The following is a 23,921-nucleotide window of genomic DNA, read 5'->3' as shown; positions in this document are numbered from 1 at the left end:
CTTGCATATCATACTCGACTATCACTCACTAATAGTTGATTATTCATCAAAATACATTTGATTGTTTATAAAAATACTTAATTAAAACCTTATAAGCAATCATACTCAACTAAGGAACCAATATACTCAATTAATGCAAGGATATACTCGATTATGCATAACTCTTGGACGATTATCAATCATGTTAGTGTTAGTGCCCTAATGCTAGATTTTGATGGCATCTAGCAAGAATATGAAAACACATTTTAATCTAGAAAATATGACCTTAATCGTCTCATTATTACAATTGCTATAATGAGATGAATGAAGATATGACCTTAAAATATGAAAACACATTTTATTATATTTGCTAGATGCTATCAAAATATGAAAACACATTTTAAGGTCATATCTTCATTCATAACCCTCTAATCAATTCATATGAATGAGCCCTTAGAGTTTCCTGACGATAGTATTATTCTTAAGTGTTAAGAATATGTGACAACGACTTTCAAGTTAAAGATCACTTAAAAGTATTCTCGATCCTTAGATTTCTCAAAAGTGGGCTATGATTAATCAATTATTGACTAAAATAAGGGTTACTACCTTTGATTAGAATGAGATACAAATGATTAAACGATGGTGATTTGCATACCATAATCCATGAGATGGATATAGTAGACATGTGGGTAGGTATTAGTGAAATAAATCTACTGAATGTGACTCATATGATAGATCAGATGGTTGAGAGAATCTATGATTTATCACAGGCTTCGATTGTGTTACTAGTTCTTAGACTAGAGGCAACACAATTGTCTTGTATGTTGGTGCTAGGGATTTACCGTTGATAAGAATCATCCAATTACTGGGTGAGAGATGCTCTATGTGGTCCATGTGTAGTGGTGTATAGAGGCAAGTGATTACTAATGGAATCCATCAAACTCTAGTGTGAGGTGAACATCCTACTCAATCATTGGTGGTTTTGATTGAAGAAACCCCTGGCCAGGGTACACTTGACAAGCATGCCGTTAAGAGTTAATGAGGTCTTTGGTTTCATCATGAGATGATGAAATGGCCATTAATAGTTAATGGTGGGCCTAAATACAATTTATGGAAACTTGGACGGAAAGGCCGAAAATGATCGACAAGCCACAGAGGCTGTTGACCGAATCAATGCCAAATCGGTCGATAGTTCCTTTGGAATGGTCAACCATTTCTATTCCAGAGGGTCACAAATCGTATGATTGATTTATCATTTCTGCAGTCGTTTTGGGGGCACATGGCACATGAGGACAAAAGGGACGATGACGTGCGTCCTTCATGTCTCCCCTTAAGGGTCCATTCTCTCTCTCTTCTATAGTCGATTCGTCCAATTTGGATGCCTAGGGTTTTGGGGTTCATATTTAAGCAAAAAATGAAGAAGAACAAAAGTGTAGTGAAAAGCCCATTTGCAATTGTTACAAAACCGTTTCTCGACCTTGCTCGTTTCTTCTTCTCTTTCCAGAGCCCTTACTCCTTCTCCATTGCTTCTTGCTGATGTTTTGCCTTTAATATAGTTTTGATGATGAAATTATTAATGATTATTATCTTGATGCACCAAATTAAATGAACTCATATTATTTCCCCAAAGTTTTTCATATTGGCTCACAAGTTTCAAAGATGTTTGGTCAAAGTATTTTCCAATATATATGTGTTTTTTATGATTTAGGAGATTAGAAAAATAAAGTATTAAATTTTAATTAAATCTCAAAATATTGGAAAATAAAGTTAAAGACAAATTTGTAGCATTTGTTGACTAAGTGGCCATGATCTGTCGATTAAGCCTTAGGCTCTGTCGACTAACATAATCAATGTATTGGTTCTATCGACAAAAGGCTCCAATCTATCGACTAAGTCTTATATTGTATTGTGATTCTGTCGACTATCTCATTCAATCTGTTGACTAAGTGTTGTAATTGGCTTGAATCTGTCGACTAACCATTTTCTTATGTCGACAGTTTGTCTCTGATAGCTTCTAACGACTAGTTTGCCTTCTCCAACTACTACATTTTTGAATGGGCTCGAGATGCATTATAAATAGAAGATAGATGGATGACTCAAGGCATGCAAGAGAGTTCATTACAAGCATACAAGTGTTTATTCTTCAAGAGCTTCATTGTTTTATTCATTTTTCTCTCAAAGGCTTTACATTCATTTTGTATCACTTCTTTTACAAGCCTTGTGATTTTTGAGAGATCTAGTAATCTAAGAGTTTCATCTCTTAGAATCTATTTTCTGTATTACTTCTTGTATTTCCTAGCTTGTAAGCTAGAGGGCCTACTTGTGTATAAGTAAGAAGTTTGTAATTTCCTAGTTTTAGACTAGAGGGCCTACTTGGATCAGGTTGGAGGTTTTAGTGAATTGGTTTAAAATATTTAGTGAGAGCTAAGATAGTGGATTAGACTTGGTTTAAGCCGAACCACTATAAATCCTTTGCCTCTTTTATCTTTCTTGTTTTATATATATTCTTTAAGCTTTGCATTTGTTATTTTATATGCTTTATGTTTTAAATCACTAAAACCTCATTTAGAACAAAAAGATTTCAAGTTCTATGATCAAGTTTTAAATCACCCAATTCACCCCCCCTTTTGGGTGCATGCCATAGTATTTCAAACCCAACACTTTCTCTCATAGCTATTGTAGCAATTTCAACATAACAATGAGATTGTTATTGTGTTGAAATTTCTATTCTTTTGAACCCCAATTTTAACTCAATCTCCCTCATTCAATCTGGCTAGCACATAGATTGGATTGAGGGATTCATCCACTCATTGGAGTGTGGACTAACTAGGCCCCTCGTGCATTAGGGGGTCGGTTCAGTCTAATCGAGGTATTGTTTGGGAGGAGTTTAAAGGAGCAACAATTGCTATTCAGGAGAATTTCAAATCCTTCATTAGCCTCCAAACCATCTAAGAGGTATATCCTACAACCCCTTATGGAATGGTTTGTTTTGTATTGCATATGGTCATGGGAAACTGAGTCTTGCAAGGTAATTCTATATTTGTTTCTACTACCTTTGTATGTGTTTTCAAAAAATATTTTTAAAAACTAACAAAACCCTTGCATGATACACCAAATGTTGGCGTTACTCTTCAAATTAAACAATATATATTGTTTTGAATAACATGAAAACAATTTTCTCCTTGATGACAACAACTAAATGAGAAACGTAAATCATTAATATATGATGTACAAGTTTCTCATAAGCACCTCAACATTATAGACGTTAAGCTTAAAATATAGAACACATTTTTCTCATAGCTTAAACAAACAAAAGTGTTGTTTGTGAAAGTTAGATAAATCTAACTTCCTAAATACATCCACTTGATTACATAAAAATCCTCAGAGCAACCAAAATAATGAGATATTTTAAAGCACATGGCTTTTGATTACACGTTGAGAACAATACATGTTACTCAACTAAATGACATCCTATTTCTAGATTCAAATAAGAATCATTATAGCAAGAAACATAAGGATGCAAAACACATAGAGACATGATTTTTCATAATAACTTAATGAAATATATTCTCATGAAACATTCTTAAGTCAAGTAACTTTTTATTACTTGACTAACATAAAAACGAATATGTTGAACACAAAATATGATACTCAACTACAAAGCATAACATATATCACAAAGATACTCTAGCTTAAGCATTTTGATAACTTATTAATACAAGATTGCTATGTTGCCCGTGGCGGGCAAACTTATGTTGCTCGCCCCCACCTCCCCAAAATGCATGCCCCGCCCACAATTGACCCCCCCTAACACACCCTCTGAACATACCCCCTACCCCCTGAACATACCCCCAAGTCACATCAAAATTAATGCGAGTATTTTATAAAAAATAAATTAATTTTATTTAATAACTTAATAAATTAATATAATTTATAAAAAATGAATTAATAAGAGACTTAACAATTGATTTGTTAAAGGCGTCCCTTTATGTGATTTTATGTAACTTTAAAATTATTATAAATTAATTATTATACCCTCAATTTTAAAATTTTAGAACAACCCCTACCCTCAATGTGAACCCCTCAATAATTATCTTTCCTTCCCCCCCTCCCCCAATCACCCAGCTAGGACCCCCACCCCCAAACACCCAGCCAAGATGTAAACCCCTCCCTTAAATAACACATGCGTGCAAATAATTGTCTTTCCTCCCCCCCCCCCCCCCCCCCCCGAAATCACCCAGCCAGGACCCCCACCCCCAAACACCCAGTTAAGAGCTTTCCGGTGTATGCTCATACAAAAAAATAATTGGCCCCCATCCTTATTTCCCCTCGCCCCTTCCCCATAAAATCTTTCAATAAATCACTCTCTATCTCCCCCTCCCTCCCCCTAGGTAGCTGCAAATCCCCCTCACCTTTCTGCCCACCCTATTTTAGCCCCCTTTCCCCATGAACACCCCCCCAATTAAATCCCTGAACCACCCTTTCTCCTTCCCCATTTAAACCCCACCCCTTCGATGAAACTCTAAGCATCAAAATCTCACTTGCAATTTAAATTCATTATGTTCCTTTCTTAATATATTTTACTCCACCATCACCTTTGGTATGTTGCTTAGATTTTTTCATCTCTTAAATTTTACCTCGCTCATTTTGTCTAATGAGCATTGTCATTTACTAGTAGTATTGAAGACATACTTTGTAGTTAATTTATTGATATATCTTGTGTTGTCCTAGTGTGTTATTTTTAACTAGAGCGTAACTTTTTTTGTAGGGAAGGAATCACAACGTTTTGATAATTGTATCTGCCTCAAGTTTCCATTGGTCAAATTTCAAATATTGGCCAGGTATTTGAATCACACGAGGAGGCTTACACTCTTTACAATGTATATGCATGAGAAGCGAGTTTTAGCACTTGAATTGCAAATAGCAAAAAGAATAAGGAAACGGGTGAAACTATATGGAAGTTATTTGTTTTCTCTAAAGAGGGAAAAACAAACAAGACCTATCAGATGTCTCGTAAAAATCACTACAAGAATTTGAGGGTTTTACCCACACATATTATACGTAGGTATTTACCCACACATAATAGTAATATGTGTGGGTAATTAAATTAGATAAACTCGTTACATTATCCACATTTATTATGTGTGGGTAAATTGATATACCCATACTTATTTTGGCAAAAAAAATTCCTTCCACTTTCAGAGCTTGGTGGGATATTTTTCGATAAAATTCTAGCTGATGTGGAATTTATTTTGGCGTATATTACCCACACATAATGATAAATGTTAAGCATGTGTGGGTAATTGTTTATAAACTTATCCACACATAATTATAAATGTTATATATGTGTGGGTGTCCACACATTAGCTGATGTGCCAGTTTTTTAGATTATATTGCCCACATATTAATCAATGTTACATATGTGGGGAATTATTTATAAACTTACCCACACTTAAAGTACCCACACATAATGGTAATATGCGTGGGTGATTAAATGAGACAAACTTATTACATTATCCACATTTATTATGTGTGGGTAAATTGATATACCTACACTTATTTTGGCGAAAAAAATTCCCTCCACTTTTAGAGGTTGGTGAGAGATTTTTCGATAAAATTTTATTTGATGTGGCATTTATTTTGGATTATATTACCCACACATATTAATAAATGTTACGCATGTGTGGGTAAGTGTTTAAAAATTTACCCACACATAAGTACAAATATTATATATGTGTGGATATTTAAGTATTAGCTGATGTGGCAGTTTTTTGGATTATATTGCCTACACATATTAATAATTGTTACGTATGTGTGGGTAATTATTTATAAACTTACCCACACATAAGGGTATTATGTGTGGGTGATTAAATGAGACAAACTCGTTACATTATCCACATTTTTTATGTATGGGTAATTGATGTACCCACATTTATTTTGGCGAAAAAAATTCCCTCCACTTTTAGAGGTTGGTGGGATATTTTTCGATAAAATTTTATCTGATGTGGCATTTATTTTCGATTATATTAACCACGCATATTAATAAATGTTACGCATGTGTGGGTAATTGTTTATAAATTTACCCACACATAATTACAAATGTTATATTTGTTTGGGTATCCATGTATTAGTTAATGTGGCAGTTTTTTGAATTATATTACCCACACATATTAATAAATGTAACAAATATGTGGGTAATTATTTATAAACATACCTACACATTATTATAAATGTTATATACGTGTGAGTATCAATGTATCTAAGATTTCATACTTAAATTACAAAATTACGTCGTTTTAATGTTTATAACTTAAAATAATTTATTTTTTATTTTATTTACAATACAAATAATAAACCTAAAACTAAATCTCTGCACTAAAATTCACCTTTCCCTAAAATTAAATCCCTCTTTTGCTCATTTGCTCATTTTTAAAATTTCTAAAACTTTAACAAATATATGGTATCATTAACCTCATAATAAGTTTTTATAGGAATAGAGACAAAGTTATGAAGCTATGGACATTTTCCCGTTCTTTCCAACATTTCTCACACCGATTATCTTCTTTCTCTTTTCTCTGATTTTTGTGTTTAAGGGTTATATTTACAGTTTTTTCTTATTGAATATATTTTTATTAATTTTAATCAAAAAAGAATTATTAAGATCTAATTAACACTATTATAAGCAATTCCTAATATAATTCTGTAAATGCTTGAATATAATTATTAAGTTATTATAATTAAGCATTAATTATTTGTTGATAATACAATATATTAAAAATTATGAACATATTAAAAAGAATAGAATATATGATGCGGATCGTACTGCATTATAGTATCTGGACAAACACGAGAATTCAAAAATATGATTGTAGTGTCGATGTTCGATATTATGGGCATAGAGTTCACATACGGTGTCCGTTTTCAGCTTATAATATATGCTTTTGGGATAGCTCGACGAACCGAATTGAACTAGCCACTTTACCGTTACTGTTATTATGTTTTAGCCATTTTAAATTACCTTTTATGATTATTTATGATTTCTTGATTTTATATTTGAGTTATGTCTTTGTTTTAGGCCTATTCTTTAATCCAGGACAAATTTATGCTTTTAATTAATAAATAAATCAAAGCAGCGAAAAAGAAATTTCCATTTCCCTCCAATTCACCCACGACGGCGTCCCGTCCCAAAACATTGACTTCTTTTCACTTGCAATAAACTATACTTTTGATTTAAACCAAAAGCCTCGATAGTTAAAAAGTTCAAAAAATAATAATAACACAACTAAATATTAAATGCAATCAAGATCACTGTCAAACAATAAGGATAGGTATCACATGTTGAGCGTCCTTTTTATTAAATCAACCCATCAATTTAGAGTAAATAGCCACGTGGTGTTACAAATGATAATTAAGTATTACCATTATATTAATGATAATTTTTTTGTAAAAAAATAATTTTTAGATGAGAAGTTATTCTTTTAGTTTAAATTTAGTGGCTCATGTAATTGTTATAATGACGTCGTATAAGCAATTATTTGAGGTCTTAAAGATCTATTAGTTAATATCTATAAATTTGGTCATTTTATTCTTAATGAATTTTATCACATATATATACCATATACAATTATATAATAAACTATACAAACTAAGCATATGAAAGCTATTAGACTAACAATTAGAAGATAATAATAACAACAGTACTAAGTAAAAGTAAAGCAACTAATATAGAAATATTAGAATGAAAACTTTAAAGAACAAACTTTCACATTAAAACTTTCACATTAAAATGAATCATAGTAGCAGCATTCTCTCTCTCTCTGCAAAATTAAAAATATTTAAAGAATAAGAAAGTGAATGATTTCATTCAATTTTTTGGGATTGATTTTCCTTCAAAATTAAGACTATTTAAAAATGAATTTCTCAATCTGTCCACACAAGGGGTATAGTTGTACCTTCATACACTCAATAAATTGATTAATTCAAATTCAAATATCATTGTTTTGATTAAATTTTTTATTAATCAACAAAAAGAAAAAGAGTATTAGATTAAGTAGCAAACAGCAAACTCCACTTCCTCCTTATATTTTTAATGATTTTTATTATTTTAGGTAACTTTTTTTAAATAAATATTAATTTGATATAATAATTTAAATTATTTTATTATCATATTTTAGATTATTATTTTAAATTATTATTTTATTAGTTATCATAATCATAAATTATTTTATTTTTATCAATTAAATAATTAATAATATTATTTACATAAATTATTTTATTTTTATTTAAAAAATAAATATTAAAAAAAAAAACATGGGCTGGAACTACACCCACGTATCTCTCTCTCTCTCTCTCCCTCTCCCTCTCCCTCTTCCTCTCCCCTCCTCTTTCCCCAAATCAATAAATTCCTAAATCTAATCCTAACTCTAACTCACCCCTCTCTTTCTCTCTCGCTCTCTCTATCTGTTAAGTACTTCTGTCGTCGACCCATTCGCCATTACCTCCGCCTCCAATTGCCGCTGCCTCCAGCTCGATCCGGCTTTGCCTTTGCATCCGCCATGCCAGATTCGTCTCTTGAAACACCCTATTATACATGTGAGTATATGTATATGTATATGTATATATATGTGTGAGTATATGTATATGTATATATATATATGTGTGTGAGAATCCTGTGTGACTAATATATATTTTGTGTGAGTATATGTATATGTGTATATACGTGTGTATATGTATTACAAACTTAACAGAGAAGCTCTGTAACTGTTTCCCTAAAACCCCTCATTCTTTCACTTTCCTTTTCATCATCCCGCTTTCCAAACAGTACTCCAGATAAGGTTATTTATAATTAATATTTAATTATATGATAAGAAATTATAAAAATAAATTGGAGATGTGGCTGTTGGTTCATGAATGGTGCGCCCTGCCCGCCAGTTGGGGGTCCCCAACGTCCAGCACCACCCCCTCCTCCACCTTTTGCCCGTGCAAATATTACCAATTTTCTAGCATCCTAAACATAAAATCAATGGTAATATTTAAGCCTTTATAATCCCTTCTTCTAGCACTCATTCATTCATGAATAATGCAAAATTCCAAAGTGAGATGAATCTTGTGGATTGGTGTTTGACTAATAACACTTCACTTTTGGGTCAAAATGGGCCAACATGGGTTGAGTATCATCCACTTGACCTGCAGTGTCGGCCTAGGAATTTGAGTCAAAAATCATTGTTGTTGGGATAATTCTAATTGAAATTTGGATACTTCATTAAATTGTAGTGGGTGCTCCCACATTCTAGAAATTAAACTGACATTATTTTATAAAAAACTGTGTAATTTTATGAAACATCAAGCGTACCTCTCTGGAATGTAAATATAACATCAAGGAGTAATTTGATGTGACTTTTGAATAATAAGGATAATTACTATAATTTTAAAAAGTAAGAGTATTAAATGTAATTTATCCATAGGCTGTACAGGTGCATAATGATTGCATTCAATTCTTCAACAAATGTACGCCTCAATTTTTTTATTGACATAACATATTTGAAATCATTGTCAAATTTATTTATTGAAATATACACACAATAACTCTTATGTGTTTTTTTGATCATTATCTTTCTTGTAGATTTTAAGTGATTTAACAACGAATTTTGTAATAAATAATTTTTTTATTATATTCGAGCGACGACACCATATAAATAAAATTTTAATTTACATAAACATTCATGCTACTGTTTATGTATTCATTCAACAAGAAGTAATTAAAACGATATCACAACTACATAATTATATACTCATGACAATAATCACAACTATTAATTATTCTGCAACCAAACACAAACCAAGTAACAATTATAGAACAAACCAAGTAACAATTATAGAAGATTTCACATTTCAACAAGAGAATTAGGTTTCCATATTTGACAGATGAGAATGGATTGAGATGAAGTAATATATTAATAGCCATTCCAAAGTTCCACTCTCCTATTTGATAAATAAAAAATGGAGAGCCTTAGCCTCTTGATGATGTACCAATTTACATATACATATTATAATAAGAAGAAAATTTAGTTTCAGCATCACTTTATCAGTTGAGTTATTTATTAGTTATGTATCCAATCCAAGGTGGCCATGGCCTTGGGCTGGTGTTTGTCCACCAGGTGAGCCCTCATTGTGAATATTTTCCGGTGATTTCTAATCTCTACTTGAGCTTGGGAAAATAAAATATATGGTAAGAAATTATAATAGTTTGTTTTTATAATTAATATTTAATGTGTTTAATTGATGGGTGTAGTTTAGAGATTATTGTGAATATTTAGTGAATTTAGTCAATGTACACTCAAATTTGACTTGGACCCAACTTGAGCTTGGGAAAATAAAATATTTATAATTGTAATACTATGTGTATGTCAATAAAAAAAAATCATGTATTATCATATATTGGAATTGTAAATAGATGAAGTGGGTTATATATGATAAATTATATCATCCTGATCATGAACCACGTAACTTTAATCCATTGTTTTGTTTTTTAAGTTTTAGTTAAACAATTTGTTTTATATGCTTATTCATATGATGTAAAAAAATGCCACAAGTGCCATAATTTGATAGTCAATTTATTAAAAATAATTACCTTTTTATTATCTTGTGGTTAAGGTAAAATGGTAGAATTTTACATTTAGTGGGTTGCTATTAATTGATTGTAAGATTTTTGGTTTTAAGAGATGGGTTGAAGTGAGATATATGTATATATATATACTTATGAATTCTTAGAAGTTCGGCTTATTTTATAAATTTGGTGTGAATAAAAGATAGATTAAGCTGGTTGGGCCTATATATTAATACTGGATAATGAGACTGCTATTAATTATATAATTATTTAAATAGAGTAGGTCCTCTCTTCTCTCCCATCAAATTTATATATTCACATTCTTAGTAATGGTGATCTTAAAGAGAAAAGAAAGAGAGACTTAATAGCAATTGATCAATGATTAATCATTTGGGTACACATTTTGGGTGTTTTATTTTTTATTATTTCATTTTGTATTTTTCTAAATCTAAAGATTGACCACAACCACTGTACGTAGAACTTTATCAAAGAGATCAAGACATAACCTAATAAAAAAAAGCCGACAACCTGGCCTTCACCCACAACTGATTTGGGTTACTTTTCTCTTTCATTTGCATGATTGCATCTGCATGTATAAATATATATATATATCATCTTTCACCTTATTAATTAATTCTCTCCTTGCTATTCTTTTTCTTGCTAGCTGCTTATTGTATTTCTTGGAAAATCTAGGAGGAGGTTACCACGTTACCGGCTAATATTTCACATTGCAACTATTGTGTACTAGTTTCATAAAAGAAATTTAGGTTTAACTAACATTCCTTTGTGTTAACGGTCATATATTTATTTACTTAATATGTCTTAATGTGTTACTTTTGTGTAGAGCGTGAAAAGATATAGAGTATGGATCGTGAATGGGTAAAGAACCCGAATAGGGTTATCTCCTCAATATGTGGCAGGGATAGAAGAATTTATAACTATCACAAAAGAGAGTTTGAATTCTGCAGGGTTAACTTTATGCCCATGCTCAATCTGTGCTAATAGGAGGTTGCAAAGCATAGATGTCATTAGAGCTCATTTGATTAGAAAGGGAATTGATGACTCATACACACGATGGGTGTACCATGGTGAGAAAGAACCTGAGAAGGAAGAATTCGAGGAGGAAGAAGGTGTGGATAATGAGGAATTCTTTAATGAGCAATTTGATGGATTGGGAGAAGGATTGCACGATGCGGTTGGTGTTGACCTTTTTAATATTGGGTCGATGAGTGACTTTGTTGGAAATAAACGACCAGCTATTGAAGAATTCCGTTATGAGAAGCTATATGAAGCTTTAAATAATCCTGTATATAATGGATGTGAATTTCTCTGCTTTAACCTTTGTTGTGAAGCTGATGAACAAGTGGAGTGATAATTCTTTTGAGATGCTGTTGAAGCTAATCCATGAGGTGCTCCCAAAGGATAATAATTATCCAGAGAACTATTATGACACTAGAAGATTGCTTTGTGACGTCGGTTTGGGTTATGAGCATATTGATGTTTTTCTATATGATTGTGCTATCTTTTATGGTGAACACAGTAATGCTACAATATGTCCTATCTGTAAATATAGTCGCTATGTTCGTAACAAGATTCCGCATAAGAGGCTACGATACTTCCCTATCACGCCTCGTTTGAAGCGGTTATATAGCTCACGACACACAGCTAGAGACATGCGTTGGCATAAAGAAATTCGTGCGGAAGAGCCTGGAGTGTTGCGTCATCCTGCTGATGGGAAGGCTTGGAAGCACTTTGATGAGTTGTACCCTAACTTTGCTGCTGATTCAAGGAATGTACGATTGGGGTTAGCTTCAGATGGGTTCAATTCATTTAGCAATATGTCAACAACACATAGTATTTGGCCAGTCATTTTGATGCCTTATAACATGCCGCCTTGGCGTTCAATGCATAAGAGCAACTACCTCTTAACGTTGTTGATTCCAGGACCAAAGTCCCCTGGTAAGGACTTTGATGTATTTTTATGACTGCTTGTGGATGAGCTTAAAGTTTTATGGTGTAACGGAGTTCAAGCATACGATGAATACTCTCGATTAAGTTTCACTCTTCGTGCAACAGTTATGTAGACAATTAGCAACTTCCCTGCTTATGCTTACTTGTCTGGGTGGAGCACTATGGGTAAATTGGCATGTCCGATATGCCTTGAGGATACTCGTTCCAGATGAATTTGGGGAAAACAATGTTATACAGGGCACAGATGCTTCTTAAGTAAAACACACCTGTGGCGAAGGAGTACAGAGTATGACGGAAAACCAGAAAAAAGGGGACCACCTCGTCAATTTTTCGGTGATGATATTTTGTTGCAGTTAGAAGAGGTACCTATATGCACCCCTGGTAAAGCACTTAATAATGATGATAGAAAACGTAGACGTGGTGTTGATGAGTTGAATTGGTCAAAAAAGAGTATATTGTTTGAACTACCATATTGGTCAAAGCTATTGATGCGTCATAATCTTGATGTCATGTATATTGAAAAAAATGTTTGTGATAATATTGTTGGGACCTTGTTGAATGATCCCATAAAGTTGAAGGATACTATGAAGGCACATTTAGACTTGGAAGATCTTAACATTCGTAAAGAATTATGGTTGAAGGAGCGGAATGGAAAATTTGAGAAACCTCATGCAAATTACACCTTGAGTAAATCAGATTGTGAGGGGTTTTGTGACTTTATCAAGTCAGTTTGCTTTCCGGATGGGTATGCTTCAAACATCAGTCGTTGTGTGACAGACTCTCATACACTTGGAGGGATGAAAACACATGATTGTCATGTATTGCTCCAAAAAATACTACCAGTGGCCATTCTCCCATACTTAGACAAGAAAATACGAGCCACACTAATTAAGTTTTGCCAATTCTTTAAAAAATTAAGTGCCAAGACTCTATATGTCAACGAACTTGAGAATATGAAGACATGGATTGTTATCATACTATGTAAACTTGAAAAGATATTTCCTTTGTCATTCTTTACAATTATGGTTCACTTATGTGTGCATTTACCTGAACAAGCATTGTGGGGTGGACCAGTCAGTCTGAGATGGATGTTTGGCATTGAACGTCGCATAGGTACATACAAGGGATACGTTCATAACTTTGCACGCCCTGTTGGTTCCATTACTGAAGCATATGTTGTTGATGAGGCTATGACATTTTTATCTCGATATTTGCATAATATTGAGACAAGATTCAAACATTTAGAACGTAATTGGGATGTACCTAGTACACAACATAAGATGGAGTTATTCAACAATAAGATTCATACGATGGGGGCCTCTAAATTTGGTAAGCTAAGGGTTTATGACCATGTGGTGCAATGGTACCTTTTGAATAACTGCGGAGATGAACTTGATGGTTACATGAAGTGAGTTGGGCACATATAAAATATTTTTAAAATGTAATTAATGGTTCAATCTAAAATAAGTATTGACCAGTTGTTTCATTACAGTGAGCATAAAGAAGTATTGCGTTTGAGAAATGTGCGGGAAGAAGATTTCGAAGCCGTACAAAAACATGAATTTCCTTCTTGGTTCAAGAACAAGGTTAAAATCTTCTGTATATATATATATATTTTCTAATTCATCTTAAATTATTATCTCTAATATTAGTTGTCTACAGATGGCTAATCTTAGAGTCAATGGCGATCCTAAAGCAACTAGTGATTTGTACTCATTGTCACAATATGCAGATGATCGTTACACAATTTGGCATAGTTGCATTGTCAATGGCATTAGATTTCGCTGCAAAGAACGTGACGACAAGTTCAAGACACAATGTAGTGGAGTTTGTACAGAGGGTGATTATGAGAGTAGTGATTTCACATATTATGATGTTCTACTTGAAATTTTAGAATTGGATTTCATCTATCAACGTACAGTATTCATGTTTCGTTGCAAGTGGTACAATACTGATCCAAAAGGAAAAAGAATAGTGGTTAATAATAATTTGACATCACTTGACATTACATCTAATTGGTATGCTGAAGATCCATTTATTTTGGCCACACAAGCTCAACAAGTTTTTATCTAAATGATCGGAGTCGGGGAAAGAATTGGATGGTTGTTCAAAAGGTAAATCATAGGAACATATATGATATAATTGAGCATGACGATGATGAAGAAAGGGTGAACGATGATATCTTTCAAGAGGAAGAATCTAGTGAGTTATCGCATTTTCAGCTAACGAAAGAAGTAGTTGACATGTCTTTATTGGTTCGGCAAAATGAAGAACCAATAAGTTTGCCTCATGAGTTGGTGGTTAAATTACGTAGTGAACAAGCATTTCTTAATGATCGAGAATAGAACTTGGAAGATATTGAGGATTCTGATGACGACGGTAGATTTTCTATTACCGATGAAGTAACTTTAAAATCTGAGACTGATGACGACTCTGATGACCCAGATCTTGATGACGATGATGATGATGATGCATGATTTTTTATTACAGTTCTTACATGGCTCCTGGTGGGCGAAGGGGTAGGGGTGGACGAAGAGGACGGGTTGGAGGACAAACAAAGCCTATTGCTGCCCCCACTACATCAAATTCTAGTTTGTTGCATTTAAATTTATTGTTGATTTCATTATTTTGCCAACATTTATCTTTGGTGCTTATATGCATATTCATTTTTATATAGGAGGGCAGGTTGGAGGAAATATAGAGCCTATTGTTGCCCCCACTACATCTCCGTAAGTGGAGCCTATTACAGTCCCATCTCTATCAGTTGTCGCACACTCTGGTTTGCAAACTATCACAATCTAGTTTGCTGCATTTAGATTTATTATTGATTCTATTATGAGTTTATTTGCTTATAATGTTAGGTTTCATGTAATAAATTGCCAAGTATAACAAAGTCAGTTTCTGTTTCTAAGAAATTAAGATTTAAGTCATGATTAGATTAAAGTATAACAAAGTCAGAATTCAATCAGTTTCTGTGTCTAATATCTTTAGCTATAGATGTGGATGTGCACACCTCATCTTAATCAACAGCTGCAGATGTGGATGTGGATGCACCTGAAGGTTCAAATGGACGCGGGAGTACTTATGGACAACGTGCTCGGAAGCTGAAGAAACATGTTAAGGGAAAATTGACTGTGGAGTTTAATTTTACTCTTATACAAGCTATTTGTGACAACACATAAATGTTTAATAATGAAATTGGGTACATTGTACATAAAAATTGCAACTTTCAATATAAAGAGTGGAGATGTGTACCTTCGATAGTTAGGGCACCGCTTCGTCACAAACTTCTTGTAAGTAAATCATCATTTTATTACTTTTACTTTGTATATTTATATGGTTTCTTATTCCTAATATTATATGACTTCTTTTCTTTTTTAGACTGTTTTTGATATCAACATTAAGGATAGGAATGTCCAAAAGGTCATCGATAAACAAATACAACGAGCTTGGAGAGGCCACAAATATAAACTACATGCTTACTTCAAAGAAATTGGAGGAGAGGAAGATCTAATTAAGGCCAAGAGTAAGCGCCATGAGGAAGTGAGCCAAGAGGATTGGGATTACCTTTGTGATCTTTGGACAAATCCTATTTTTATGGTAATGCTTATAATTTTTTTTAGGATTTCTCTTTCTTATTAATGAAAATATATATTTATTAGTGAATTGTTAATTTTAAAAGGAACGAGCACAGAAGAATGCCGACTCTCGTGCAAAACGAAAGTGGGAATCTAGAAATGGTTCAAGGAGTACAGCGCGTCATCACGTTATTCGTGGAGCTAACTTAGATGCCCCGACAAGACATATTGAGACTTGGCATCTTCGACATTGGCATTCCGAACACGGTTGGTCATATCTAGAGTTAGAGGCTAAATATGTAAGTAAATTATTTTTTTCCTAAGTTAAAAGAGTTAGAATACATAGAATGTTATCAAATTTAGCTAAATGAGAACTACATTCTTGGAATCATCTAGAGTAGATTGCAAATTGACATATATCTTACATTTGATACCTTCATCATCCCTTCAGTTGACACATGAAGATGTTTTTAATTACTAATTAAAAACATTGGCATAATTGAGTATATACCTTATAAATTTAACTGCTTTACATTGGCATAATTGAGACTATATTTTTAATTTAAAAATAGTTGATTAAGAATATGTTGCATTTTTTTATAGGAACAAATGATGCAGCTAAGGCGAGATAATCCTCCAGATAAAATGACTGATAAGGATATTTTAGAAAAGGTCCTTGGACGAAAATCTATTCGATTGTTTGGTTGGGGGCGATCTCCTAGTACTTCTGGGACAACATGTACTAGTGAGGAGTCCAATCGTCCAACCTACAATGAATTGGTAGAAGATTTGAACCAATACAAGTCTCTTTTTCGAGAGCTCCAGGGAGATGTAAACATGTTGCGACAAGTTTTAATTGAGAAGAATATTATGCCTCCTCCATCCACTCCACATGTACCATCGAATCATAGTTCAGGACGATCCTGCCTCGGCCATTCTCGTCTTGACCCATCCAGCTCCAGCCACTCCCTCCATTCTATTGAACAAGAGTTTGGAGACGAGATTTAATAATTTATTTTATGCTTTGTTTTCATATATGTTAACTTTTTAGGTGACTTCATGATTTTATGCTTATTTTATGACTTTATGACTTTTTTGGTGCGTATATATTTGAACTATATTGTAATAGATGTTTCAACAATTGAGATTTTAAATATACAATTTTAGTTTTGTGCACACATAATATGTTTTTTAGCCACACATATAAAAATTATCCTCTCATATAGAAATTATTTTTTATATTATTGCCCACACATAATATATTTATTACCCACATTATAATTTTTTTTTACCCACACATATTCTAAATTTTTTTAAATTATTATCCACACATAATATTTTTTTTACCTACACATTAAGTTTTTTACCCACACATATGAAAATTATTTTTTATATTATTGCCCACACATAATCTTTACTTTACCTACACATAAACAAATATATGTGTCGTGCCACATCATTATCCAATTAAAGCCACATCATCAACCATATCATCAGCCACGTCACAATTACAACTTTCCGACATAAAAATACCTACACATACAAAAATATTTACCTACACATATATGTGTGGGTAATATCTTAAGTTTTACCCACACACATTTACGTGTGTGGGTAAAACCCTCACACGTAAAAATGCTATGCCACGGGTTGGCGAAAGAAATCGTGGACATACACGACTTGGGTGAAATGCTAGATTATCGATAGTGAAGCAACAAACTGTCAATAGTTGGGTGGTTAGCCACTTTGTGGAGGAACACAACCATGGTCTAACTACTCCTAGTAGAGTACATTTGTTAAGATCACACCTAAAAGTCTCAGGGACAAAGAAGGCACTTGCGCAACAATTTTTGGAAGCCAATATACCAACATGTCAACAAGTGCGAATAATGGAGATAGAGTCGGGCGATCCATCATCGATGGGTTGTATTGAGAAAGATATTAGGAATCATGTTAGCTCGTTGCGTCAGGAATAAATGGGTCATGACGCTGAAACACTAATCGAGCATTTCACATTTGAGAGAGAAAAAAATCCAAACTTTTTCTTTGATTATGATACGGACTCGGATAATAGGATGCTTCGTTGTTTTTGGGCTGATTCTGAATCAAGAAGATCATATGCCTTCTTTGGCGATGTTGTGGTGTTTGATACAACCTACAACACCAATAGGTACTCGATGATATTTGCCCTATTTGTTGGTGTAAATCATCATGGCCAGACCATTATTTTTGGTTGCAGATTGTTAAGTGATGAGATGATAGAATCATTTGTTTGGTTGTTTTCGAAGTTCTTAGAAGCTATGCCAAACCAAGCGACCCCTGTTGTTATAATCACTGATCAAGACGCTGCAATTTCAAAGGCTATCTCAATGCTATTGCCGTTCACTCAACACCAGTTTTGCCTGTGGCATATTTTGAACAAGTTTTTAGAAAAAATCAATGTCATGCTATATAATGAGCAGTATCACAGGCTGGTAAATATTATTAAACAGTCTGAATCGCCTGAGGAGTTCGAACAACGGTGGACCGAGATAATGGAAACCACCAATTTAGACAGCAATGATTGGTTGATCAACATGTATGAAATACGCAATCGATGGGTACCAACGTATGTCAACCATGTATTTAGTGCAGGAATGTCTAGTAGCCAAAGGGTTGAGAGCAATCACTCATTTTTGAAGAGGTATGTCAACAAAAATAACTCATTGATGGACTTCATCACATGTTTCAATAGAGCGTTAGCTCATCAATGCCACAAGGAATTAGTTGCCAACCATATTGATCTCAATGAACAACCGAGGCTGACCTGAGTTGTTATGTTGGAGCAACAGATGGTACAGATATACACGAAGCATATATTTTTGTTGTTCCAGAAGGAAGTTGAGCAAAGCAACTTCTACATTTGTTCAAAGAGATCAAACTCCATAATTGTTAAGGTGTACAGCATGAAGCGTTTTGAGCAATGAAAACATTTTGATAGGCACCGAGAATTGATTTATCACCTAGAGTATGATTTCATATCATGCAGTTGTTGAATGTTTAAGTTCGACGGTTATCCATGTCGACACATGTTGTGCTATTTGAAGAAAAAACAAGTCTTGTAGTTACCGAAAAAATATATTTTAAGGAGATGGACAAAGAATGCAAATATTGGACCTGCACACGAACCTTTAACTAGTTCCTCAGTCGATGATGGTTCTAGTCAATCCTTAATGGCAAGGCATGGGTTATTATCACACAAAGCTTCATTGTTGGTCAATGATACGTCTTTAACAGATGCTCGCAGCACCTTTCTATTGAATGAATTTGAAAGTTTGCACATTAGGGTTCAAGATATTGACAATGGCAGAAATATTGGGATGAGTAGGAATATGATCAAAAGCCGCAAGGAGAAACAAGTGGTACATGATCTGAATGTCGTTACAAGTTGCATGATAGGTAATGTATTTGTTAGATTATTTCTCCAAACTGATTTAACTCATTTTACAAGTTGTGTTGTGCATCTCATATTACCATTTTTTCCAATCATTTCAGGTTAGATGGGTTGGATGACCCATATCACCCCCAGTATTCTTTTGATGGCACACATAATGATGGGTTCACTAGTATTACCAATAACAACTATGAAGATGTGAACGTCAATTTTGATAATTATTTCCCGTGATGGTTCAGTTTATTTTAAGTCGATGTAAGATTAGTAATTTCCTATTTCAGTTGTAATGGATGTTAATATTGTTAGTGATGCATTTTGAATATTGTGTGACTATTTGATTAATAAGAACTATTATTCTTTAATGTAACGATTATTAAGTTTAGACCTTAATTTATTCAATTTAATTAGTATTGTATTAAAAATAATTCAGTCACGTAATTTAATTTAAGGGTGGTTCACGTGAGTTCAATTTTATTTGAGAAATGAGGGTTGACGTGATTTAATCAATAAAATTGTATATAAAATCACACATAAAATAATATAAAATTAAGATTTTAATTATATTTTAAATTTTAAATATCATATTTTAATAAAAAATAATAATTAATTTATAATAATTTTAAAATTACATAAAATCACATAAAGGGACGCCTTTAACAAATCAATTGTTAAGTCTATTATTAATTCATTTTTTATAAATTATATTAATTTATTAAGTTATTAAATAAAATTAATTTATTTTTTATAAAATACTTGCATTAGTTTTGATGTGACTTGGGGCTATGTTCAGGGGGTGTGTTCAGGAGATAGGGTGGTGACGGGGGAGGGGGTAATGTTCAGAGGGTGTGTTAAGGGGGTCAATTGTGGGCGGGGCGTGCATTTTAGGGAGGTGGGGCTCGCAACGGGTAACATAAGTTTGCTTGCCACAGGCAACATAGCAATCCTGCTCATTCATATTTATCAAACAAGAGCACACATAAGTCAAAACACAATAGATAGAATTAAGATGCCCTAACTCTGGCATCATGATTTTTCAAAGCAAGATGAGCACACATGAACTTTGCAAAGGATATATGAATCTTTATTTTAAAAGCTCAATATACATATACCAATAATGAATACTTTGAGTAATTCTAGAAGGATATAAACCTTAAGATTCTATTACTTAAATGCATGTACATAAACATGAGCAACACTGGAAAGTATTGCTTGGAACACATATAACATTTAAATTATAACTATATCTAGATACTTTAAGATAGCACCACTTAATTGCATCTATATTCTTATTCGAGTGATTTACCATCACTCGACTATCAACCAGAGAAGCAACTTAACAAGATGTTGCTTGAGATCAACAATTCTATATTCAACTAATAAAACCTCAAATGTTCTTCTATTAAATTTCAGAACGTTGAGAATCTTAGGAATTTGATACTAAATATCAAATAAACAACTTAGACTCTATGAAATAGAACTTAGGATCATAGCCTTAGAAAATGCATAAACTTAAAAGCAAAGATAATTGATACAAAAACATCAACAGAAGCACACTGCTCTTAAACTTGAGTAATGCTTTTCACATATAGAGAGTACTTAAGATATATCCTAACCTTAAGTTTGCTCTAAACACTATTAAGTCCACATGACACTCACGCAAAATGGATATTTAAGATATCCTAATGAAATCCTAGATCAACTTATTAATATATCAAACATATAGAAATAAGATTAATCAAAAATATATTCAGGTTGTTAACACAACCTTATCATGAAGAATAAGACAATATAAATTCTATGAATCAAAGCTCAAGTACCCTTACTTGAGTATATGATCTTTTACTCAAAAGACATAATATTGACTTGATATTTAACACATAAACAATAGACAACGTTCATAGAATAAGTTACTCTAAAACTTTGAGTAATGCTGCCACACATCATGAGCTCCACAAGCTACTCATGTAATATCTTTAGGAAGATCCCAAAGAAAGGTATATACAAACATAAGAATAAAGCATATGGCTAAAACAAGTATAACACATATGAGAACATTAATCATACTAAAGAATAAAACCTATCAAGATTCCTTGATCAAGGCAACCTCAACATATATTCTGTTAATATAAGCTATGAGAACATGGCATGAGAGGACATTAAAGTTTTAGCATAAATCCAATCATCATCAAAACACTCAAGAACATAAAACTCAACAAGTTATATGCAAGATGACATTCTTTGTCAATTTGAACATCATGAAACTATTAGAGATTTGTGGAATGCCATAAAAGAAAGATATGGTAATGCCTCGCTATCAAGACAAAGGATTCTTACAATCAAATTTAACACTTATAAGAAGCGTCCAAATCATAACATGAGAGAACATCCTAGGGCGATGTCAAATATGATTAGAGAACTCCCCAATTAGTGGAACACAATCTCACAGATGAACAATAGGTTCAGGTTATTATAAGATTTCTCCCTGTTACTTGGAAACATATGAAAGTAAATATGATGCATAATGATAACCTCAAAAGGTTTGATGATATAGCATGTCATTTGGAGTTGGAAGACGAGCATTTGCAAACTGTTGGAATTCCTAATTAGGCATATGTTGTCGAGCCAAGCTCCAAGAAGTCCTCTCACAAAAGAAAGTGGAAAGGAAAATGTTCTCAAGGAAAAACAAGCTAAAAATGTAGACGAGGATAAACCTAAGGACAACTCGCACCAAATAGGCAAATGAAGTGGAAAGAATAACATCTCAAAAGTAAAATGCTACAATTGTGGTCAAAAGGGCCATTTCATTTGGGATTGTGCTGAGATGAAAAAGGTTATGTTTCATTCCATTCATGTTGCTTTTGTCTCTCATTGTGTCATGATGGCTAACTCTTGTCCTTTGTGGATTATAGATTGATCAGTAGCAACCGACCATGGAGCTTTTGTGGAATATCGTTGGATATCCGAGAAACCAAGATGGATATTCGTGGAGAATAATGCAAAAGTAAAAGTTAAAGGCATAAGCACTTGTCAACTCTAACTTTATCGTGGATAGACTCTACTTTTCATGATGTCTTGTTTGCTCTAGATTTCCAATGAAATTTAATTTCCATTACAATCCTTCTTAGTTTAGGTTTTAGATTAAATTTCTTCGTACTAGTATGGCAGTACAAGAAATTCAGCATTTAGTGATGGATTTTTAACAACGGAACTTTCTGTCTCTATTCATCGATGGAATTGCGACGGATTGTAAAAAAAAAAAAAAAAATGTTGATTAGCAATGGAATTTAGCAACAGAAAAAAATTTTGTTGCTAAAAAAATAAAAAAAATTGAAAATATTTTTTTAGCGATAGAAAAGTAATCAATCGCTACTTTTAGCGACGAAAACAAATTGTTTCTATTGCTAAATTTTAATAATAAAAAAAATAAAAATTACATTTTTATATAGAGACGGAATTTATTTTTTGTCGTTAATTTTAGCGACAGAATTTATTTTCCGCCACAAATATTAAAGACAAAAAATAAGTTACGTTGCTAAAGTTTAAAATAAAAAAATAATTTTAATATTAGTTTAAATAAAAAAATAATAAATAATAAATAAAATTTTGTGACGGATTTAATAGTCTGTCACTCCTTTTAGCGATGCAAAACTATTTCTGTCGCTAAAAAATTAAATTTTAATTGTAATTTTTTTTCTATTCAAATATAGAGACGAAAAGTTTTTTCCATTGCGAATTTTAAAAATAAAAAATTAAAATTTAATATTAGTTTAAATAACAAAAAATAAATAAATAAATTTCGTGACAGATTGTCCGAGTCCGTTGCTAATATAGCAATGGAACTTTCAATCCGTCGGTAAATTTAATTTTTTATTTTTTTATTTAATTAATTTATAAATATTTAAATATATAAATATTAAATTCTATACGAAATTAAATATATTAATGTATATTTAAAAAATTAAATATACATTTAAAGATGATATGAATATAAAAAAATAATTTATAAAATTTAAATAAATATATTAAATTTAAAATTCATAATATTACTAAATTCTAAATACATCAATTAATATATTTCATGTGCATAAAAATAAAAATAAAACAATATCGAGGGATTACATTATATAGAAAGGAGTTTATGAGCTAACTTGTCAATGTCTTGTTCTTTATAATTAGGAGAATTATATAAAAATGAAACAATTAAATGTATAATTAAGTCATTCATAATAAATAAATAAAAAATATAATATATAATAAAATATTTATTTAATATATTTATGTAGCGCTTGTTAAAATGAGGAGGATAAGTGAGTATGAAGATAAGTCCGAAATAGTTTTCGGACTAAGATATAGA

At 32.4% G+C, this 23,921-nt stretch overlaps 1 protein-coding gene across 1 annotated transcript; it reads left to right on the top strand.

Moving 5' to 3' along the window:
• The first annotated feature begins 18,110 nt into the window (after positions 1 to 18,110).
• Positions 18,111 to 19,798, top strand: LOC127796853 (protein FAR-RED IMPAIRED RESPONSE 1-like). The gene is made up of 2 exons (XM_052329259.1): positions 18,111 to 18,817; positions 19,669 to 19,798. The coding sequence occupies exons 1-2, from the start codon at positions 18,111 to 18,113 to the stop codon at positions 19,796 to 19,798; spliced, it is 837 nt and encodes a 278-aa protein (XP_052185219.1).
• Positions 19,799 to 23,921: the final 4,123 nt, after the last annotated feature.

The sequence above is a fragment of the Diospyros lotus genome, chromosome 3 (assembly GCF_014633365.1).
Source record: "Diospyros lotus cultivar Yz01 chromosome 3, ASM1463336v1, whole genome shotgun sequence".
Classification (NCBI taxonomy): Eukaryota; Viridiplantae; Streptophyta; class Magnoliopsida; order Ericales; family Ebenaceae; genus Diospyros; species Diospyros lotus.
This window is presented reverse-complemented; position numbering and strand designations above follow the sequence as displayed.

Coding starts and splice junctions, on each gene's coding strand:
- LOC127796853 (XM_052329259.1), top strand. CDS start 18,111: ATGGGTCATGACGCTGAAACACTAATCGAGCATTTCACATTTGAGAGA. Junction 18,818..19,668: donor AATCACTCATTTTTGAAGAG/GTATGTCAACAA, acceptor CAATCATTTCAG/GTTAGATGGGTTGGATGACC.